The 21,392-nt window shown below is 45.7% G+C and overlaps 1 protein-coding gene across 1 annotated transcript in view; it reads left to right on the plus strand.

The window, feature by feature from the left end:
* Nucleotides 1–21,392, plus strand: part of TADA2A (transcriptional adaptor 2A) — a 111,684-nt gene that overhangs the window by 17,709 nt on the left and 72,583 nt on the right. The window contains exons 2-5 of the mRNA XM_044288114.1: nt 3,460–3,566; nt 7,956–8,015; nt 10,515–10,606; nt 14,852–15,009. Of these exons, the coding sequence (XP_044144049.1) occupies nt 3,460–3,566; nt 7,956–8,015; nt 10,515–10,606; nt 14,852–15,009 (417 nt within the window). The remainder of the gene's footprint in view (nt 1–3,459; nt 3,567–7,955; nt 8,016–10,514; nt 10,607–14,851; nt 15,010–21,392) is intronic.

Below are 21,392 nucleotides of genomic sequence, written 5' to 3' on the forward strand. Positions count from 1 at the left end.
GCCTATATAAACTGGAGATCGAAATTAGAGAACAATTTCTGAACACTTTTTTCATAAATAATGTGTTCTTCATTGCTCAGCAGTTGAATTCTTCTTGTTGCTTTACCATGCTACAAGAAGTGTTTTACAAAATAACCGAGGCACTTCAACCAAAAACTTTTATTTTGCAGAACACACAATGATTCAAATTAGAGAACGCCAATGTCTGTAACACAGAGATTCCAACTACATTTTCTGAAGGTTACAACAGTCAATAAGTAGTAGAAAGTGTCCAGGCCTTTGCTTTGAATGACTTCACCACATGACATCATTAATCTCTCAAGCTGCTCTTGGCATAACTTTGTCTCCAAGGATTTTCCACAGCTTTTCTATTACGTTTAGATCCGGGCTCTGGGCTTCCATTTCATGATTTCAGTTTCAAGGAACTGCTTTACTCGTCATACACTTGTGTGACAGGGGGCATTGTCCTGCATGGAAACTGCCGGTTGATTGCTGAATGCAGGTTAGGAACGACATGTTGTAGAAGAAGGTTCTGATAAACGTTTGCATTCACTCTACCATTTAGATGTATAAGAGGCCTAACTACTGCTGCTGAAAACATTCCCCAAACCATGACACTTCATCCTCTACCTCTTTACACACTTTGGGTTCAGTCTTTGCCCAGTTTTACGCGCTTATTCTCTGTCCACACAATAGAAAAGCTTAGTCTAGCCTTTTGATTCTTTCTGCTAATGGGAGATTTGGTCACTGCAAAGGGTGCTTTCAGTTCAAGTGCTCTTAAATGTTGAGACATTGTATGTTGACGGATCCTTGCCCTGTTCACCACTGAACTGACGAGCAATTCCAGCTGCCTTGAGATTCCCTGCATTATCCTGTCCTCTCTTGCATTTGTGTTTCATGGACAACCAGCATTCTTAGGAGGACTTGAATGAGTTTGCTATGTCTGTTGGGGTTTCAGTCACTTTTGAATGGCTAACTACCGTATCTTGCAAAGTCAGTGAAAAGTGGAAAGTCAGACTGCTAGTTAGGTCCCTTTTTGCAGTCCACAAATTGCGGATCTACAAAACACAGATAACCTCCTTGTTTGATAGGCATTTTGCGGAATGGATCGTTCTACTCTCTGTTGAACTGTCCTAACCTTGTCCGTTTTATGGACAAGAATAGGACATGTTCTATTTCTTTGCAGAGCTGTGGAACAGGCATACTTAGGCTGGTTTCACACGGGCGTTGCGGAAAAATGTGCGGGTGCGTTGCGGAAACACCCGCGATTTTTCCGCGCGAGTGCAAAACATTGTCATGCGTTTTGCACTCGCGTGAGAAAAATCGCGCATGTTTGGTACCCAAACCCGAACTTCTTCACAGCAGTTCGGGCTTGGGATTGATGTTCTGAAGATTCTATTATTTTCCCTTATAACATGGTTATAAGGGAAAATAATAGCATTCTGAATACAGAATGCTTAGTATAATAGTGCTGGAAGGGTTAAAAAAAAAAAAAAAACGTTAACTCACCTTATCCCCAAGATCGTGTAGTTCCCGGTCGGTCTCTTCTCTAGCTGTGGGCTTGGGCTGAATGACCTTTGGTGATGTCAGATCACATGCTCCAATCACATGGTCCATCACCATGGTGATGGAGCATGTGATCTGACATCACCAAAGGTCCTTTAGCCACAGCTAAAGAAGAGACCGACCGGGAACTAGGCGATCATGGGGATAAGGTGAGTTAACTTTTTTATTTTTTTTAACCCTCCCAGCACCATTATACTAAGCATTCTGTAGTCGGAATGCTATTATTTTCCCTTATAACCATGTTATAAGGGAAAATAATACAGTGAATAGACTGTCACCTAGAACCCATGCGTGAAAATCGCACCGCATCCGCACTTGCTTGCGGATGCTTGCGATTTTCACGCAACCCCATTCATTTCTATGGGGCCTGCGTTACGTGAAAAACGCAGAATATAGAACATGCTGCGATTTTCACGCAACGCATAAGTGATGCGTGAAAATCACCGCTCATGTGAACAGCCCCATAGAAATGAATGGGTCAGGATTCAGTGCGGGTGTAGTGCGTTCAACTCACGCATCGCACCCGCACGGAAATCTCGCCCGTGTGAAAGGGGCCTTAGGCGGACAGCACACTGGTGTACTTTCCACATCTTTTGAAATGAACGTGTCTACATCCGACCCGCAAAAAATGCTGATCTGATGCAGACCAAAAATGCGTTTGTGTGTATGAGCCCTTAAAGGGACACTGACAGGGCCAATAAGCATATAGTGGTATATATATGGCAGTACAGGTCTTATAATGGGTATTACAATCATATAAGTATCCCCCCTGTCCACATTATACATACAGTAAACTTAAGTTTTATAACCTGCTTTAACGGTCTTCAATCTGCCCAAGGGGCGGCGTTTCACCTCTCTTGCGCCCAGCCAGCCTCCCCCAACTGCCGCTTTGAAGCGCCGCCCAGCTCATGAATATTCAGTTTGCTGGGCGGCTTCTGCGGTCCCCGCTCTGAAGCGCTTCGTTTAACAGTGCCCGGCACATGCGCCCGGATCTTGTGAAGTTCGGTACAGTAAGCGCCGCCCAGCTCATCAATATTCACTTCGCTGGGCGGTGCTTACTGCTTACTGTCCCCGACTTCACAAGATCCGGCGCATGCGCAGGGCACTGTTCAGCGCAGCGCTTCAGAGCAGGGACCGCAGAAGCCGCCCAGCAAACTGAATATTCATGAGCTGGGCGGCGCTTCAAATCTGCAGTTGGGGAGGCTGGCTGGGCGCAAGAGAAGTGAAACGCCGCCCTATGGGCAGATTGAAGACCGTTGGAGCAGGTTATAAAACTTAAGTTTACTGTATGTATAATGTGGACAGGGGGGATACTTATATGATTGTAATACGCATTATAAGACCTGTACTGCCATATATATACCTCCAATATGCTTATTGGCCCTGTCAGTGTCCCTTTAAATAGTTTGTCTGATAATTAAAGGGGTTGTCTCAAGTCAGCAAATTGCATGCATTATGTAGACAAACTTAATACAAGTCACTTAATAATGTATTGTTATTATCCATATTGCCTCGTTTGCTGGCTTGATTCATTTTTTCCATCTCATTATACATTACTTGTTTCCATGGTTACTATCACTCTGCAATCCATCAGTTGCTATATCCAGTCTGTGTAGGTACCCCCCCATCTAGTTTCCTCCCCTCTGTACCCTTACTGCAGACTGCTAGCAATTCATTCATAACTTCTACTAGAAATAATAGAGGAATGGGACATCAAACAGACATAAGAATAGAAGCTCCAGAATTGTTAGTACATGGGGAATGCAAGAAGCTATTAAAATAGACATGTCCGGAGCGGGGAAATGTCCTCCCAAGATAGTTGGGAGTGGAGTCACCCAAAAATATGTTAACCGTAGTTTTTAATGTAATGTTTCCTTTTGAATGATTCTTTAGGTGATGTGTTTGATAAACCACTGTGCCGTGGATGTTCTTCATATCTTATGGAGCCTTATATAAAGTGTGCAGAGTGTGGACCTCCTGAATTTCTTCTTTGTTTACAGGTAAGTAACCTCCAGCTATGTTGGATTTACCTTTTGGGTCAGTACTATTGTTTACCTCGCAAGCAATTCTTCCCTGTAGTCTCCATCCTATATTATACCCTAACCGGGGGTGTCATGTTATTACACTTTTTGGGATCCAAGGTGACAATAAAAATAGCTTTTTTTTTTTTTACATAGTTTTATTTGATTTTTTTGAGGGGCTAGTTTATGGGGTATTTTTAGACGATTTGAGGAGATTTTTACGGACGCGGCGATGCCCAATATGTATGGCATAGTGCACTCCCTCTGCAGTAAGCTCCCTCTTCATCCTGACAAAGAGTATCCTGGTATCCTAGTATGCTATTTTTTAATCACCCACAAGTTAGAAATGATGCTCAAAGTGTTCCCCGTTCACATCTATGCAGAAGATAAAATGTCCTTCTTTTTCCAACGAGATGGGGCAACATGCCACACCTCACAGAACTCACTGGCACGGGTTCATGAACTGTTTATGGAGGAGCAAACTGTGAGCAAGGGGTTATGGCCACCAGGTTCCCCAGACTTGTCCACATGCAATTTTTCATCTGTGGGGAAATGTAAAACAGAAAGTGTATGCTAACAATCCACATCCCATGGATAACCCCAAGGAAAACATCACAAACACTATCCGCAGTATCATTGCTGAAGAGCTGCACACAGTACCCTCCAACATGCCCAAAGATGCATAGAAGTGAACAGGGACCACTTTCAGCATCCTTTGTGACTTGTGGGTAATTAAAAACCAATCCACTTGCTTGTTCATCTTGTCATACTGTCGCTGGAGGTGGGCTACTTTTTTGTGGGCCACCCTGTATTTTGGAGAGACAGTGGGAGCCCTTTGCAAACCCCATAGATGCAGAGGTCAGAATTGACTGCACTGAAGAGTTACTACTACATTACTCTACAATAGATGGTAATGATGTGTCATCACTGCTCACATTCTAGAACAGGTTGCTGGTGGCCATTTTAAATAATTCCTGGAAAACCCCTCTTAGGGTACTTTCACACTTGAGTTTTTGTTTTCCGGTATTGAGTTCCGTCACAGGGCTCAATACCAGAAAAAAACTGATCAGTTTTATCCTAATGCAGGCATGCTCAACCTGCGGCCCTCCAGCTCTTGCAAAACTACAACTCCCATCATTCCCTGACAGCCTACAGCTATCATCCTACAGGATCTATGATTTATCCTCAGGATGGGTCATTAGTATCAGATTTGTCAAGGATCTGAACTTCAATACCAAACACTGGCACTATATGATTGACGGCACAGTCCTTGGAATGCTGCTGGGATACTACACCACCCACCAGAGCTCTGGTGAGTGCAGCTGCTCCCTGAAATAGCTGATCACTGTGGATGCAGGGATTTGGACTCTTACTGATAGTTATGACCTATCCTGAGGACAAGTCATCATTATCTTTTCCAGAATAGCCCCTTTAATTCTTTGTTTTCTTGTTTTATTTTGTTATTCTCTCATATCTTCATACTCTTCTTCAGTCAGCAATGCAAGTAGCAGCTTCTTAAAGGGGTTAACCGACCCATGAAATGCAACCCCCCCCCCCCCATATGCCCGGCCCCTCACACACAATGCACTTAACTTGCTCCCTGGACATCTGCCGCTGCATCTTCCTAGTCGTGTGGATGAAAACATACGGCGTTGGGGAGAGGGGGCGGCAGCCAATGACTGGCAGTGACGGGGACGAACCTCCCTAGCGTCACTCATCCTCGTTGCCACCTGCCATTGGCTGGCAGCCTGACGCCGCAACAGGGAGATGCAGTGACGGCCGTGCGGGGACCAGGTGATATGCGGGTGCTGGGAGCGAGGTAAGTACATTGTGTGTGAGGGGCCTGGCATAGGGAGGGCATTTCAGGGGTCGGCTAACCCCTTCACCTATACTGTACCCATATGTGAATGCTACTTACTGTTTAGCTGCCCGTCGCTTATTTCCTTAAAAAAAACACTTTAATCCAATATTCAAATTAGGTCTGAAGGTGCCCAGGAGGGGCTATTCATATGAAACCCCTCCCCTTTAAACACTCAGGCCGGCCCTAGGTTCTCCTTATTACCGCCTCCCTTCAGTGTGAAATGCTGCGCTTGCGCCATGCATCCGAATCGCCGCGCCTGCGCACAGCATTGCCTAGTATCTGCATCTGAGCGTTTATTGCACATGCGCTGGAAGTAGCCGCCGACTAGATCGGGATGTTGGGGCCGGAGCATGCGCAATAAACGCTCGGATGCCGATGTGCGGATCCACAAAACACGTACGCACGCCAGACAGCCTTGCTGGACTTTCTCAGTTTGACTATTGACCTCGAACAGAGAGGGAACGGGGTGGGTGACTGCATTAGAGCATCACACATTACACTAATCAATGCAGTGCTCCTTTGTGGGCATCTTTGTGCAGTCTTACCAAGAGAACAGTAATGCTGTCTTCAGAGATCGCAATAGCGCCTGTACAAGCAACATAGACGCCTGTTCGGGGCATTTTACTCCCTAAGAAAGTACCAGTTTGCCATTTGATTTTTTCCCTGTCATTCATCCGCTGAGGGCGCACTGTGAATGGCACAGGTAGGGCAGCAATGCTGCTGGACTGATATTGTGCCCTGCAGCAGGGGGCAGCTGGCAGGAGTAATAGGTGAAAGGAGGAGGGGTGAGTTCCCGGGCGATTGTTGTATCAAGAGAGTAGGGGAAAGCTGTGAGCTCTGGCTGAGGACACAGGAGAACATGGCTGCAGTCGAACTGAAGAGAATTCCTGAATGGTGGATAACTGCTGCGGAGCCTGGACATCCAGTTTGACGTGCAGTACAATGTGAGCAGTGTGCGATGTCTCTAGTCAAGTGTACAGGGAAGATACTGTACTATCGCTTGGCTGTAATTACCTGCTGTGTATTCACTCTATCCCCCCTCCCATGGCTTATTAACCCTATGCTGGTGGGCTGGGATCAATGTTATTTACATGGGACTGCATGTTGGAGAAGCTGACAAAAAGGGAGAGGTTAGGTACACGAGACCAGTGTCGGACTGGGGTACCTAGGGCCCACCAGTAAAATTTATTTTGTGGCCCACCGTACGGCTACATTCAAATATAATAAATAATCAAACACGTTTTTTATATGACCATAGGCTGGTGAAGGTGCTGTACATTGAATATATGTATATAGTGCAGTAAGTCTAATGTGTAATGTACCACTTGTGCAGGGGGTGGGAGACTATGGGCCCACTTTGCCCAGGGGACCACCGGGGGAACCCCTTGTACCCGTGTGGGCCAGTCCAAGCTTGCACGAGACTGTATGTTGTAGGGGGTTGTACGCAGGAAAGAGTTGTTATTTAGACTAGTAATGGTTACCCTGCATAAATGCCCACCTCTTAGGCCACGTTCGCACCACGGATATTTACTTCTGCTGTTCTGCTCCGTTAGATGAGCAGAACGAAAATAACGTAAGAGTAAGCAGCGGTATGTGTTGGATCGGTTACATAACTGATAGGAACGGAGCTGAACAGACTCCATTGACTATAATGGGATCCGTTCAGTTTCTGTTTCGGATCCTGTCTTTTTGCATGGTCCGCTGCTCCATTCAAACGGAGTTACACTGGGTCCCCGTTGTCATGTTTGGTGGGTGCCCCAATGGTTGGACCCTCTCCCATCAGACACTTATTTCCTTTCTTCTGTATAGAGGATGTGTTTGTCATAGAACAACCCCTTTAATCACTTACCTGGATTTCAGACAATTTTAACTGGAAATACAGTAATGTTTATAATTGGAGATGAGCGAATTTCATGTTATGAAATTCGTTCACACTTCGTTTGGTGGTAAAAGCAGAATTGCGTTATGGATTCTGTTACCACGGACCATCGCGCAAAATCTTTGATGAAATGCATAACGGAATGCCTTTTAGAGGCATTCAGTTATTCATTCTGTCATAAACGAAGTCTATGGCCTGCATAACGGATCCGTCCCGTTTGCGTTATGCAGGAGAGAACTCCAGCATAACGAAAACCGGACAGATCCGTTATGCAGGCCATAGACTTCTATTATGACGGAATGCCTCTAAAGGCATTCCATCATAGAATTACGTTATGGTCCGTGGTAATGGAATCCATAACGCAATTCTACTTTTACCACCAAACGAAACGTGAACAAATTTCAAAATATTAAATTCATTCATCTCTATTTATAATGATTTGGTAGTGTACATCTCTGTTGTGGTGGAATAAGATACCAGATACTGTCTCCAGCAGTCCCAAATGGTAGCATGGAGCAAAAAATGACAGATGGTTTTTAGATTTTGAGCTTATATTCTAATTTATTTATCCTATTTTTATTCTAGTTTTCATTTTTTACAAGCATTCTAATAATTTTTTTCCCTTTAGTGCTTTTCAAGAGGATTTGAATATAAAAAACACCAGAGTGATCACAATTATGAGATAATGGTAATTATTTAATAATTTTGCGAAAGGCAGTCATAAGAAATGCTGTTTCACACAAACATAAGAACCATATTGATGAAAGCTCCTATGAATGAATTGCCGTGAGTGAGCTCTGATGGACATAGAAAGTCAGCTGTTGCTCATTTCACTTTCATTTTCAAGTTGCATCTATCATGAGGTTTTTTTTTTTTGTGATCATTCGTTTCTCTCCACCTCTCATGCAGTTAACAATCATTTCAGCAGCACCTCCGGTTTACAGAACTGGATGTGCTGCGGACAAAAGATAACTTTTATGTGTTCAACGATAAATGATCAGTTATTAATTCAGTCATCACCTAATGTAAAAGAACTTGTTTGATGCCATAAGTGAGCTGTCTGGATTTTTTTATTTTATGGTCATAACAAGTGCCCAATTTACATGAAAGAAGATCATTTGGGCTTTGTTCACATTTCTGTTGGGCATTCATTTCTTCTGTTCTATCATAGGAACAGAATAATGGAGTGCAAGTAAAAATGGATGTGTTCTTCATACTCCATTGATGCCCAAAGAGCCCCATTGACTAGAATAGGGTCCTTCATGGTGTCCATTATTTAACGGAACCTGTGAAGTTGGCACCCAATGGAGCCTCCAGCACAGAGGTGACCACAGCCTAAATTGTTTTCTATTAAAAAAAAGGTCAGGTTTGCCACAACCAGCAGCTACACATTTTATAGAAGATAGCACTGCTAAGGCCTCTTTCACACGGGCGTTGCGGGAAAATGTGCGGGTGCTTTGCGAGAACACGCACGATTTTTCCGCGCGAGTGCAAAACATTGTAATGCGTTTTGCACGTGCGTGAGAAAAATCGTGCATTTTTGGTACCCAAACTTCTTCACAGAAGTTCGGGCTTGGGATCGGTGTTCTGTAGATTGTATTATTTTCCCTTATAACATGGTTATAAGGGAAGATAATAGCATTCTGAATACAGAATGCATAGTAAAATAGCGCTGGAGGGGTTAAAAAAAGAAATACATTTTTTTTTTTACTCGCCTTAATCCACTTGATCGCACAGCCGGCATCTCCGTCTGTCTTCATCTTAGCTGTGTGCAGTAACAGGACCTGTGGTGACGGCACTCCGGTCATCACATGATCTTTTACCATGGTGATGGACCATGTGATGACCGGCGTGACGTTACCACAGGTCCTGTTACTGCACACAGCTAAGATGAAGACAGACGGAGATGCCGGCTGCGCGATCAAGTGGATTAAGGTGAGTTAAATTATTTTTTATTTTATTTTTTAACCCCTCCAGGGCTATTTTACTATGCATTCTGTATTCAGAATGCTATTATTTTCCCTTATAACCATGTTATAAGGGAAAAAAATAATGATTGTGTCTCCATCCCGATCGTCTTCTAGCAACCGTGCGTGAAAATCGCACCGCATCTGCACTTGCTTGCGGATGCTTGCGATTTTCACGCAACCCCATTCTTTTCTATGGGGCCTGCGTTACGTGAAAAACGCAGAATATAGAGCATGCTGCGATTTCCACGCAACACACAAATGATGCGTGAAAATCACCGCTCATGTGAACAGCCCTATAGAAATGAATGGGTCGGGATTTGGTGCGGGTGCAATGCGTTTAACTCATGCATCGCATCCGTGCGGAATACTCGCCCCTTGTGAAAGGGGCCTAACTGATTCTATAATTGAAGTCAATAAAGAGGGAATAAAGCCCAAGCTGCAGTGATCCCTAGATAAGAAATGGGAATGACATTTGTATTCACATTCGTTTACTTATGTATTGAGGTCACAGAAAAATTATGAACTTTGTTCCCAGCACTGTAGCAACATAAGGGGAAAATGCCCATTAAAATGGTATTCCAATGAGAGACCCCTGTTGTGCATTGGTAAGAGGAGAAGCAACAATGGAGAGGTGTCTCTAAAGGCTTTTTCAGACGGCTGTATGCTGTCCGAAAAAATGCAGATCCGTTTTTTTGCGGCCAGTTCAGCATGTCCGCAAAAAAAAAAAAAAAAGGATAGCATTTGTTTTTTTGGCTGACCCATAGACTTCAATGTCCCAATTTTCACTGACAAGTACAGGACACGTTTCATTTGTTTTGCTGAGCCATGCAATGGAAGAAAAGGGCCCCATAGAAGTGAATGGGACAGCATCTAATCTGCCCAAAAAAGGGTCTGCATTTTTGCGGACATCATACAGCCGCCTAAATGAGCCCTAATGCTGATATCTTTGGATATGCAACTGTGGATTTCCTCTGCTAAATTATACATACTTCCTTATATGAATTCAGGAAAAAAAAAAAAAGTTTCCTATAGCACATTCAGACAGTGAGGCAGATTTATGAAAGTGTTCAAATGAGAAACAGCGCAGCGTTAAATTTTTTAAGAGAAGTGAAAGCTGCTCTGTGATTGGTTTCTATGGCAACAAAGACTTTTTTTTAAAAAAATTTTTAAATCTCCCCCATTATGTCTTCACATACAATTTTTTTTTGTCTTTATAGACTTCAGATTTTCCTGTTCTGGATCCAAGCTGGACAGCCCAGGAGGAAATGGCTCTTCTAGAAGCTGTGATGGATTGTGGATTTGGAAACTGGTAGGTTTTGTAAATGAAGCATAGGGCTGTTCACATCACGTTTTGTCCCAAGTTTAAAGGGGTTATCCGAGAATAAAAAATTTACCACATATGCCTGGGGACCTCACACTGAATACAGGTCCTTCTCAAAAAATTAGCATATTGTAATAAAGTTCATTATTTTCTGTAATGTACTGATAAACATTAGACTTTCATATATTTTAGATTCATTACACACCAACTGAAGTAGTTCAAGCCTTTTATTGTTTTAATATTGATGATTTTGGCATACAGCTCATGAAAACCCAAATTTCCTATCTCAAAAAATTAGCACATTTCCTCCGACCAATAAAAGAAAAGTGTTTTTAATACAAAAAAAGTCAACCTTCAAATAATTATGTTCAGTTATGCACTCAGTACTTGGTCGGGAATCCTTTTGCAGAAATTACTGCTTCAATGCGGCGTGGCATGGAGGCAATCAGCCTGTGGCACTGCTGAGGTGTTATGGAGGCCCAGGATGCTTCGATAGCGGCCTTAAGCTCATCCAGAGTGTTGGGTCTTGCGTCTCTCAACTTTCTCTTCCCAATATCCCACATATTCTCTATGGGGTTCAGGTCAGGAGAGTTGGCAGGCCAATTGAACACAGTAATACCATGGTCAGTAAACCATTTACCAGTGGTTTTGGCACTGTGAGCAGGTGCCAGGTCGTGCTGAAAAATGAAATCTTCATCTCCATAAAGCTTTTCAGCAGATGGAAGCATGAAGTGCTCCAAAATCTCCTGATAGCTAGCTGCATTGACCCTGCCCTTGATAAAACACAGTGGACCAACACCAGCAGCTGACATGGCACCCCAGACCATCACTGACTGTGGGTACTTGACACTGGACTTCAGGCATTTTGGCATTTCCCTCTCCCCAGTCTTCCTCCAGACTCTGGCACCTTGATTTCCGAATGACATGCAAAATTTGCTTTCATCCGAAAAAAGTACTTTGGACCACTGAGCAACAGTCCGGTGCTGCTTCTCTGTAGCCCAGGTCAGGCGCTTCTGCTGCTGTTTCTGGGGAATGCGGCACCTGTAGCCCATTTCCTGCACACGCCTGTACACGGTGGCTCTGGATGTTTCTACTCCAGACTCAGTCCACTGCTTCCGCAGGTCCCCCAAGGTCTGGAATCGGTCCTTCTCTACAATCTTCCTCAGGGTCCGGTTACCTCTTCTTGTTGTGCAGCGTTTTCTGCCACACTTTTTCCTTCCCACAGACTTCCCACTGAGGTGCCTTGATACAGCACTCTGGGAACAGCCTATTCGTTCAGAAATTTCTTTTTGTGTCTTACCCTCTTGCTTGAGGGTGTCAATGTTGGCTTTCTGGACAGCAGTTAGGTCGGCAGTCTTACCCATGATTGCGGTTTGGAGTAATGAACCAGGCTGGGAGTTTTTAAAAGCCTCAGGAATCTTTTGCAGGTGTTTAAAGTTAATTAGTTGATTCAGAAGATTAGGTTAATAGCTTGTTTAGAGAACCTTTTCATGATATGCTAATTTTTTGAGATAGGAATTTTGGGTTTTCATGAGCTGTATGCCAAAATCATCAATATTAAAACAATAAAAGGCTTGAACTACTTCAGTTGGTGTGTAATGAATCTAAAATATATGAAAGTCTAATGTTTATCAGTACATTACAGAAAATAATGAACTTTATCACAGTATGCTAATTTTTTGAGAAGGACCTGTATACTTACCTGGCTCCCTGCGCTGCCTCAGCTACTTTCACTCGTGCGCGGATGAAAACATCCATTGTCGTGATGCAGCAGCCAATGGTAGACGGAGACGAGACTCCCTAGCATCGCTGGTGACACCAGGGAGACTCGTCCCTGTCCCTGTCTGCCGTTGGCTGCTCCCCCGCCCGCCCCCGACATCGGGAGAAGTGGCGTTGTGGGGACCAGGAGCAGCGCAGGGAGCCAGGTAAGTAGATATTGTGAGGGGCCTGGGCATATGCGGTACATTTTTTAGTCTGGAACCTATGGAGATAGATGACCGTGTATGTCATCTGTTTGAGGCAACGTAGATTGTATACATTTTTGTCCTCTGAGTAGACAAAGGATCCTCTTTGATCGGATATTGATGACCTGTCCTCCAGATAAGTCAGCAGCGTTATATAAAAGCTGGAATACCCCTATAAAATATCAGCATTATCTCACCACTGTTATAGTATGTTTTAAAGGGGTTCTACACTTTTTTCTTAATGATCTATTCTTTGGATAGATTATCAGTATCTGATCAGTGGGGGACCGACACCCGGGACCCCCGGTGCTCAGCTGTTTGAGAAGGAAGCGGCACTCGCAGTAGCGCCATTGCTTTTTCTAGGCTTTCCTTAGGCCAGTAACAACACGATAATCGGTCACGTGGCCTAGGATCATCTCCGCCCCATAGAAATGAATGCGATACCAAGCACAGCCATTATACCATGTACAGGTCCTTCTAAAAAAAAATTGCATATTGTAAAAAGTTCATTATTTTCTGTAATGTGCTGATAAACATTAGACTTTCATATATTTTAGATTCATTACACACCAACTGAAGAAGTTCAAGCCTTTTATTGTTTTAATATTGATGATTTTGGCATACAGCTCATGAAAACCCAAAATTCCTATCTCAAAAAATTAGCATATCATGAAAAGGTTCTCTAAACGAGCTATTAACCTAATCATCTGAATCAACTAATTAACTCTAAACACCTGCAAAAGATTCCTGAGGCTTTTAAAAACTCCCAGCCTGGTTCATTACTCAAAACCGCAATCATGGGTAAGACTGCCGACCTGACTGCTGTCCAGAAGGCCATCATTGACACCCTCAAGCAAGAGGGTAAGACACAGAAAGAAATTTCTGAACGAATAGGCTGTTCCCAGAGCGCTGTATCAAGGCACCTCAGTGGGAAGTCTGTGGGAAGGAAAAAGTGTGGCAGAAAACGCTGCACAACGAGAAGAGGTGACCGGACCCTGAGGAAGATTGTGGAGAAGGACCGATTCCAGACCTTGGGGGACCTGCGGAAGCAGTGGACTGAGTCTGGAGTAGAAACATCCAGAGCCCCCGTGTACAGACGTGTGCAGGAAATGGGCTACAGGGGCCGCATTCCCCAGAAACAGCGGCAGAAGCGCCGGACCTGGGCTACAGAGAAGCAGCACTGGACTGTGGCATGTCATTCGGAAATCAAGGTGCCAGAGTCTGGAGGAAGACTGGGGAGAGGGAAATGCCAAAATGCCTGAAGTCCAGTGTCAAGTACCCACAGTCAGTGATGGTCTGGGGTGCCATGTCAGCTGCTGGTGTTGGTCCACTGTGTTTTATCAAGGGCAGGGTCAATGCAGCCGCTATCAGGAGATTTTGGAGCACTTCATGCTTCCATCTGCTGAAAAGCTTTATGGAGATGAAGATTTCATTTTTCAGCACGACCTGGCACCTGCTCACAGTGCCAAAACCACTGGTAAATGGTTTACTGACCATGGTATTACTGTGCTCAATTGGCCTACCAACTCTCCTGACCTGAACCCCATAGAGAATCTGTGGGATATTGGGAAGAGAAAGTTGAGAGACGCAAGACCCAACACTCTGGATGAGCTTAAGGCCGCTATCGAAGCCTCCTGGGCCTCCATAACACCTCAGCAGTGCCACAGGCTGATTGCCTCCATGCCGCGCCGCATTGAAGCAGTAATTTCTGCAAAAGGATTCCCGACCAAATATTGAGTGCATAACTGAACATAATTATTTGAAGGTTGACTTTTTTTGTATTAAAAACACTTTTCTTTTATTGGTTGGATGAAATATGCTAATTTTTTTAGATAGGAAATTTGGGTTTTCATGAGCTGTATGCCAAAATCATCAATATTAAAACAATAAAAGGCTTGAACTACTTCAGTTGATGTGTAATAAATCTAAAATATATGAAAGTCTAATGTTTATCGGTACATTACAGAAAATAATGAACTTTATCACAATATGCTATTTTTTTTAGAAGGACCTGTACAGTGCTGTGCTTGGTAAGAAGCAAGAAGGTCGCGGAGCTCACAGGAGCGCCAATGCCCTCTCAAGTAGCTCATCAGCAGGGGTCAAAATTGTTGGACATCTATTTACATAGCACAAAAATAACTATTTAGCACCAGCATCACCTATTCACACAGGAAGATTGTTAACATCATATCTCATACACCTCTACTGTCTGCACATTATAGGACTTGTTCACAAGCAGTGTGATTACAGCATTCGTATATATTTTTAGGCAAGAAGTTGCTAATCAAATGCGCACAAAGACAAAGGATGACTGTGAAAACCACTACATGAAACATTTCATTAATAATCCACTCTTCGAAAGTACATTACTCAGTTTGAAACAGGCAGAAGAGGATAAGAATGTGGACACAGCAGTTCCGTTTCAAGGTAAGCGATTACATCAAATAGATCTCTAAATTCTTGTATACACTCTGACAAAATAATAATGTACCAAGAAGGAGTTGTTGGAATGGAATTAAACTTTCTATGTGTGAATGTAATGATGATATATGCAAGTGATTACAGCCAAAGGATAACTTTTATTGGGTAAAACTGTACAATGCAAAGGAGGCTCCTGTTGGGCCGCGTCTACTCGGGATACCAGATGAGATAAGGTTGGGCATGGAAGCACACAGGTTCTGTATGTTATAATCCTGTGCATTTGCCTGCAGGTGTTGCAGCTGGGAAAATAGATCCTGCACACTTATAGGTTGCCGAGGCTGGTCCCATAAATGCTCTATTAGCAATAAATCTGGTGTCTGGACAGGCCATGGTAGTGGCAGAAACATTCCTGTCAAACCCTTGCTGTGTGTGGGCGACCATTATCCTGCTGAAAAGTTGGAAGCCCTGCCATGAAAAAGAACACGTTTGCCTACAGGATGTCCTGAACATAGTGCTGAGTTGTTATCGTCCCTCTTATCACTACCAGCGGTGACAGAGGGCTTCCCAGATCATTAGATCAGTGATTGGGCCACAACAAAGGCAGGATCGAAGCTCTCACCACAAGGCCTCCATATTTGAACCTGGCAGTTGTGGGATCACCAACAGAATCTGGATTATTCACTAAAGACGATACAGTTCCAGTCAATAGTAATCCAGGTTATCATCACCACTGCAAACTAATATGACTGCTGTCTGTCAATGGTAGGGCACATAATGAGCGTTGTGACACCAAATTTCCTTCTGCTAAGCACCTGGAAATAATCAGGTACAGTGATGTGTATTGAAGGTGCAACCTGTACCTGGATAGTGGACAATTAAACTCGGGGAGCTGCTTAAGCTTGTTGATGGGTCAAACGATCCTCTCTGCGTGCCCTCACATAACCAATGTTCCCAACACCACCTAACAGCTAGGTCAGAATGGCCTGGATGGTAGGCAGTTTGTTCAAATGACTAAGCTGCTTATCTCAGTCCAGTAATGCGCCCCCTCTCATAGTCTGTCAACTGGGCAAATTATATATATACAGTGGCGTAGTGTGGGTTGCCAGCACCCAGGGCAAGTCAAGTATTGCGCCCCCCCCCCCCCCCCCTCAAACTGTGGCCATGCCACTTTTTTTTGCAGATAGTGCAGTAGATGTCACCTGCAGTCCTACATAACACCACAGATAACACAGTGATAACTATAAGTACAGATAATGTAGTAGATGGGTGTGAGGCCCCGGAATTCAGAACACACACAGTGTGACCTAAAGTCTGGGGCCGGAGTGGGGCAGTGTGGGCCAAATTCTATATCCAACCTCCCCCCAACCCTACTGTAAACAGATATGTGGATGGATATTTCATACATCTCCACAAAATATACAGTGGAATACAGCAGTACATACCTCCTACATCCAGTGACATCTCCTGTGATGTAGATTCTTTCCTCAGCGTCTTCATTCGGAGATGAGACCGCCATGACACCTTCTTTCAGCCGTGTCTCATCTCTGCAGAGTTTCACAGAAAAAAAAATGTATTCCTCATTTTACTATCGTCCTCCTCCTCCTCCTAATGCCTCAACACTGTCATCCTGCTGCCCCCCAATACTGTGGTAGAGCCAGACAGATAGTTCCCCATAATATCATGCTCCCAAACTGTCCTCCATGGTAATAACCTACACCAGTGTTTCTCGCCCATATTCATTGGGGGACACAGGAACCGTGGGTATAGCTATGTCCTCTAGGAGGCATTGACACTTGTAAAAGCTGTCAGCTCCACCCCTGGCAGCTATACCCCCTGGTTTGCCACACTGCCTCCTCCCCCCACAAGAAGACAAGGTGGACCAGGGCAGCCTCGCTCCCTGCATCCCGCCAGCCAAGGGGTCACCCGTCCAAGCCCCTCTTCCAGCTTCCTGCCACTACGGTGCCCGTAGCTGAAGGGGTGGCCCCGCTGGAGAGGAGGAAGGGTTAAGATGGTGGCAGGACATAAGATGAGGTGAGTACACGGGACTAGGTAAGTATTAACCTCTTCCCCCTCCCACTTGGCATAGTTCTTCTCTGGTGCCCTCAACCCTCCCTCCCTCTTGGCATAGTTCTCTCTGGTGACTCAGGGGTTAACTGAGGGTGACACAAGGCACAAAGCTGCCAGGGACCCTTATTATCTTAGGTGGAGGGCATTCCTAGATCCCCAGCAACAGTCCCTCTCACTCCCCCTGTAGGCCGATGGTCCCGCTCATAGGGGGTTAATATGGCACATAGTCAGGGGGGGAATCACAACGGCTCTCCGCCTGCGCAATTCACTTTTAAAACAGTGGGAGAGAGAGGAGAGCACTGCTCCCGCTTTCCGATATCCAGCTCCATATTCCGCCCCTGTCGGGAACGGGCCCCAAGCACCGCTCCGACAAGGTTAATTGCGGACGCCTCGTGCGCCGCACGGCTATTACGGCATGGGGGACTCCAGCTGCGGAGGTGACTACTCTGCCTGACCTGGATCCAGTGGTCAGTGTCTGTTCCGGCGATGCAGGTGATGATGGGAGAGGGTTTTTCGGCTCTGCTCCAGGCCCCGTTTTTCCCCGGACCATCCGGCAGTGCTCCCAGTGGCCCGGTGTTAATTTAGGCCCCGGTTTTGCGGCATACTAGGCCGCAACTCTTCCCCTTTTTTTTTGGGGGGGGGCGGCAAATTCTTCCCGCCTAGCTGTTCCCCTCCCCCAGAACTCGGCTGAGCACCGCCTGCTCTCTTCATTTTTTAACCCTTCCTGGCCAGCCATTTCTTTGGCCGGCGCTGGGTCTTCAAGGGTTAGAAACAGTGCGGTTACTTACTCATGAACTAACCCTTCGTACTCCCAGTATTATAAAAAAAAAAAAATAAAAAAAAAAACGGTCTCCTAAGCACACATTCTGGGAAAGTGGCTATGCATAACCGTGCGGTACCAGACTGGGCCCGTGCCCTGTCCCGGTTACAGGAGGACCTCTCATAGTCCCAATTCGCCCTACATGGCCGCTTGGTGGATTCTGCATACACCTGTGCAATACAGGAAACCCTGAAGGATTCCCTATACGCCCTCCGGGGCCGTTGACCGACAATCCTCCACCTGCGCAATCAAGAAGGTCCTCTGACATTCCCAATCCACCCTTCCGGGTCGTTTGGTTGATAGTTCTCCACCAGTGCAATTCAATAGATGAACTCTGACATTCCCAATCCACCCTCCTGGGTCGGTTGATAAATCTCCACCTGCGCAATCCAGTGGAAGTCCTCTGGAACTTCCCAATCCTCCCTCCGGGGTTGTTTGGGTGATAATGCACCGACTGCACAATCTGGTGGACGGACCTCTAGTAGTTCCCATTCCACCCCCTGGGTAGTTTGGTTGATAAGTCCCCCACCTGCACAGTCTGCAACTGCCACAGACGAGATTCTAACGGGTAGACCTACACGAAGGGTAGACCTACGTGAAGGGCGGACCACAGCAGGACATCTTCTCGTATATCTCCACACCCTGACCCCCCCCCCCCCCCCCCCCGGGTCATGCTTAGACACACCCTCCCTCCCCTGAAAGGGTCAGTCTGAAGAAAGGGGGATCACTGATTCAGACCCTGACATGAATCCGAAGCAATCTCCCAAGATTGCGTCTACTGTGGCCAGCAGTACTTGTCGTATGCATTGCCCCCTTCCTTGGGCGGAGTAATTGCACTACTTTGGGGTACAGTACTTGCCTAATACATTGTCCCCTGCCATAGGTGGACTAAGTACCGTTAGTTTCAGTGCCGGATATATATATTTCCCCTTCTGTAGGTGGTGGAATTGCATCTCCACTGGGTTCAGTACCTGCCGTATGCATTAGCCCCTTCCATAGGTTGCGCAATGACATTATCTCTGGTTACATTGTGTGCTGTAGGCATTACCCCCTTGCTTAGGTGCAATATTGCACTCCCACGGGTACAGGACTATCCATATACACTAGTTTCCGCCGTGGGCATTCCCTCATCTGCATTTGCACGGGGTATTCATTTGGTTGCCTTCAATTTCCAGACACTGCTCCGGTCCCGACTGGTGGGCTGTGGCGCCCTCCACATCCCTCTATCTACAGGGTCTTCTTCCATTGGTCCGGGTGTGCTAAAGGTATCTACACTGAAAGCTCCCTCCTTTCTCTCCCAAGCAAGAGTTCCGGAAGCATGTGGCATAGTCACCTCCTTGCCTGTTTTTTCCCCTTTCCCTCCTACCCAGGTTTCTACGGAAGATCAAGATGGAGGGCATTCCGACTAATCCTAGTCGCTCCGGATTGGCCCCGTCGCGCGTGGTACACCGACCTTGTGGCCACTGCCACTCAGAGACTATCTTCTTTCATTTAGAGTCTTTGGTTGAAGGTGGGGCTATTAAAACTGCCATTCTGACGTGGAGAGGGCTTTCGGCGGACGTCATCCGCACTATGATTCAGGCCAGGAAGCCTGCATCGCCCAGGATCTATTAGGACCTGGAGGTCCTTCCTGGGCTTCTGTGAAAGCCGGGACATGCCCTCACTCCGTTTTTTTTCTCTCCCCACAGCCCTATCTTTTCTACAAACAGGGTTGGACCTGGTTTAGATTTAGTTTCTGATGGGTCAGGTGTTGGCGCTTCTGTGCTGGGGCAGCATTCCAGCGTACTCTGGTTTCCCTGGTGCCATGGAAACCTTTCTTCAGTGAGTGGCACATACGGTTCCTCTGTACTGTCCTTACTGCCTTAGGATCTGAATATAGTTCTCTCAGCACTCCAGTCTTCTCCCCTTGGAGCCCTTGCGGGAGATCTCACTCCGGCTCCTGTCCTAGACGCTACTCTTCTTGTGGCTATTACATCCATCAGATTGACGTCCAAGTTGGGGGTGCTCTCTTGCAGAAAACCCTTCCTGGTTCTTCACAAGGATAAGGCGGGTCTCCGGCCAATTCCCTCTTCTCCGAAGGTGGTCTCTGACTTCTGTATCAATGAAGAAATTGTCCTTCCTTCCCTGTTTCTCCCCTTCACACCCTACAGAAGGGAGTTACATTATTGGACTTTGTTAGAGCTCCGATCATTATTTGGCAGCCATCAGTCTCTTCTGGAGTATGGACCCCCCTTTTTGTCTTCCGAAGGGTCCTCGCTAGCGATTGGCGGCCTCCAAGGTGGCGATTGCACGTTGGATTCGGTCTGCAACTGCTGAAGCATTCCACGCCCGGAGCAGGGTTCCGCCCTTATGTGTCACGGCTCTCTCCACAGAGCGGTGGGCGCTTCTTGGGCTCGGAGGAATCGCGATTCGGCAGCCCAGTTGTGTAAGCCGGTTACTGGTCCTCCTTACACACGTTTTGCAAAAATTTACCAGGTGCATACTTAACTTATGCATCGGTGGTCACTGCCTTGGGCAGCGTGGTCTTGCAGGCGACAGTTCTTAGATGCCTGCAGGGACGCTTGCTTCCATGGGTCTGTGGTTTTTCCCTCCCTGTGGACTGCTTTTGGACGTCCCACGGTTCCTGTGTCCCCCAATGAATATGGGCAAGAAAAGGAGAATTTTGTATAACTTACCAGTAAAATCTCTTTTTCGGTCTTCATTGGGGGACACAGCACCCACCCAGTATTGTTGTTCGACCACAGTTGTAGCTGTTGCTGGTTAGAACCCGTTGGGTGCTTTGGCATGGTTGGTGTTTCATGTTTTTTCTTTGGTTGGCTTGCTTCTCCTACTGCTTATACACAAACTGAAGCTCTCTCTCCAGGCTGGAGGGGTATAGCTGCCAGGGGAGGAGCTAACCGCTTTTACTAGTGTCAACACCTCCTAGAGGACATAGCTACACCCACGGTTCCTGTGTCACCCAATGAACAGCGAGAAAGAGATTTTACTGGTAAGTTATACAAAAATCTCCTTTTCTCAACTCCAGTCCTTAGGGACCACCTGGCAGTCATGTGTTCAGAATTTCCTTAGTATGGAGCAGGTGATAAAATTAGTATCAATGCATCAGTACTTGCCGCAGGTATTCATTCTGTGGGATATTCTTACATCATGACCGGTAGGTGGGTCCTGAGGACTGGAGTTGAGGAACACTACCCTGCAGTACCTCCAATAGCATCCCCATTAATATGTGCTAAATAAAAATGCCCCCATAGGGCCCCTAGAAGAAATAAGGACTCCTGTAGTGCCCCCAGCAGTAACAAGGCCCCTCTATTATTATGCCCCCCCCCTGTATTACTATCATTATTATTATTATTATTATTATTATGACCCCCTTTGTATTATTATTTATTATTATTATTATTGCCCCCTTTGTATTATTATTATTATGGCCCCCACTGTACTATTTTTTTTTTTATTATTATAATGGACCCCTCTGTAGTGTTGTGGAAATTTGATTATGCGG

This window comes from Bufo gargarizans, chromosome 3, assembly GCF_014858855.1.
Source record: "Bufo gargarizans isolate SCDJY-AF-19 chromosome 3, ASM1485885v1, whole genome shotgun sequence".
Lineage (NCBI taxonomy): Eukaryota > Metazoa > Chordata > Amphibia > Anura > Bufonidae > Bufo > Bufo gargarizans.